Source organism: Poecilia reticulata, unplaced genomic scaffold (genome assembly GCF_000633615.1).
Source record: "Poecilia reticulata strain Guanapo unplaced genomic scaffold, Guppy_female_1.0+MT scaffold_267, whole genome shotgun sequence".
NCBI lineage: Eukaryota > Metazoa > Chordata > Actinopteri > Cyprinodontiformes > Poeciliidae > Poecilia > Poecilia reticulata.
The window spans coordinates 6,261-8,825 of NW_007615049.1; the positions used below are offsets into that span (position 1 = coordinate 6,261).

The 2,565-nt window shown below is 37.5% G+C and overlaps 1 protein-coding gene across 1 annotated transcript in view; it reads right to left on the reverse strand.

Annotated features, from left to right (window-relative positions):
* Positions 1-224: 224 nt before the first annotated feature.
* LOC103460632 (asc-type amino acid transporter 1-like) overlaps positions 225-2,565 on the reverse strand; it is a gene marked incomplete at its 3' end in the record, with an annotated part of 37,102 nt that continues 34,761 nt past the window's right edge. Inside the window, exons 4-8 of the mRNA XM_017303418.1 lie at positions 1,754-1,879; positions 1,524-1,677; positions 900-1,023; positions 431-534; positions 225-348 (exon numbers count right to left, since the gene is read on the reverse strand). Coding sequence (XP_017158907.1) covers positions 225-348; positions 431-534; positions 900-1,023; positions 1,524-1,677; positions 1,754-1,879 — 632 coding nt within the window. The remainder of the gene's footprint in view (positions 349-430; positions 535-899; positions 1,024-1,523; positions 1,678-1,753; positions 1,880-2,565) is intronic.

The following is a 2,565-nucleotide window of genomic DNA, read 5'->3' on the forward strand; positions in this document are numbered from 1 at the left end:
ACAAATTTAAGAATGTTTGAAGTATACTAAAGTTGACTTTTTTTTCACCTGGGTAACATAACTGAACAAGAGGTTTGAACCTGCAGCAGCTGTGTAATGTTTACAAGGTCTACCTAAAAAGGTGGCTAGTGCGTGTTAATAGATGCATTTAAGTCCAGCTACTTTGAAACAAAACAAATACTGCTCATTCAAAGTGCAAATTTCAGACACACGAAAGAAAACACATGATGTGACTGTGTTACTATACATACGCAAACCAGGAGGGCTGGGATGGGCGTACATTTCTTGTAGTGAATCATAGCTAGCAGGCTGGGAAGATGTCCCTCTCTGGCTCCTGAGAAACACAACCTGCAAAGTCATACAGGCCATCAGCAGCTGGGCTTGCAATGCATCAGAAGTTAGAAGAGGCAGGAAATGTTGTCATTTGTACCTTGAAGAGGTGAACAGGTAGCCATTGATTCCCCCAAACGTGGACAGAGCCACTGAGAAGGGCATAATGATAGCAAAGACTCCAAGTAGTTTCTCACCAAATGTCTGAGAAGAGAAACAACAGTCAGTGATTCCTGGAGAGCAGAAGCAATGACTGAGTGGGATCARGAGGGTTGATGTGAGTGTCACAGGATTATAGTCCAATGCTACCATTATGTAAAATTGCTGAGTTTGCTCCTCCAGCCTCTAAATCACCTTTTGTCTCTTACCTTTTGCCATTTTTTTGCCATTGGAGGCAGGCATATTCATAAGCACAGACATAGACCTTAAATTTGATTTAGCTTGAATAAAGAAATTCTGAAGGAATCTTTATTTATGTTATTTGTCGTCAAAATTAGCTGAGATGAAAAAATGTTTTATAGTTTGTATAAATACACAAATGGGATTTTTCCGTCCATGATATTACTCACAACAGCCACAGCATTGGAGGACAGCAGCTCCTCGGGTGACATGGAAGAAAAGTAGGCGATGTTGGTGAGCGTGTACACAAACGTCACCAGTGGAATGGAGATGTAGATGGCGCGAGGTAGATTCCTTACCAAGTTTACATCATACAGGGCAGCAGGGTGAATACAAAAACAATGAACATGTATTAGTACAAATCTTTGTTGATAAAAAGACAGAAGGTAAATGAAGATGTTTATTGTAGCTGGGAAAAGCCATCACATTATTATTACTATTATTATTATTATTATTATTATTATTATTATTATTATTATTATTATTATTTAAACATAACATTTAAATTTGTGTTTATCATTATTGGGGCTTAATCACTGCCACTAAGCCATTTCAACAGAAGAAAAGAATAAATAAGCCATATATTTGGATTAATTAGGAAAATTAAGCTAGACAGCTATAAGGTAACCAGTCAACTGGAATCAACATTACATATCTTCCTATATTCTTTTCATTATATTTAAGAGATTTATATAAATGTCCACAAAAAGTCAAATATCTTCTAATAATCAGTGCAAGAAGGAAAACCCAATAAGAGAACATCCTACAATGTATTTAGAATGGCAAATATTCACCGTCTGGGGTCAACCACCTCTTCAGTAACGTAATTGAGAAAGTTCCASCCACTGAAGGCAAAAGAGGCCTGCAGGAATGCCAGAGCAACCTGTCCAATGGATGGTGGCTTGTCCATGGAAAAGGTCACCTTAGTAGTCAGTGCCTCATAGTTTCCTATGAAAAAAACAGTTTATTTGGAGTTTTAAATCACATGGATTTAGTAGAAGGGTGTCCTTTGTGAAAGACATACCATTGAAGATCTGTACCAAACCCACAACAATGATGAGACACAAAGCCATAAGTTTTCCCACTGTGAAAACATCCTGGATTCTGGTGGCCATACGGACACTGGAGCAGTTCACCCAGGTCAGCAATACTGAAAGACAAAGTTATTGAGTATTTTGAGAGGCGAGAAAATTGGTCTTTATTACAGGCAAAATCATTTAGAATTTAACCTTCTTCTTTTACATGTTTGAGAGTTCTAATATATGTAGTCTTTCCACAAAATAGGTTCCAATATTTTGTATTTTGAATATGTCAGTCACTTGAAAATATAATACAAACATTCAAGCCTAGTTACTGTGGGGCGACCRTGGCTGTGGAGTAGTGGTCTTATGATCGGAAGGCTGTAGGTCCTATTTCAGCTTTCTCCTGYCACATGTTGATGTGGCCCTGGGCAAGGCACTTAACCAAGAGTTACCTAATGATAAGTGTATAAATGTGTGAAYGTTTGTCAGTGTGAATGGGTGTCAGTGTGAATCTATTGCAGAGTGCTTTGAGTGGTCAAAATGATTGGAAAAGTGCTATATAAGTTCAATAAGTTCAATCCATTTACCATTGAGTGCCTTGCAAATTTATAGCAGGAAAAGTATATTTATTTTGAAATATCATGTTGATGATGGAAGAAAGATAATTGTTATGATGGTAAAAACTACATCACTGGCTGGTGAGGAGGCAGCCTGAGGAATAAGTTAGTGTGAGAGCACACAAAAAGCATTGTGCTCAGGGTTGAAAGTAGTTTTAAATTCTTCGGGGTACTAAGACACAAAAGTATATATATAT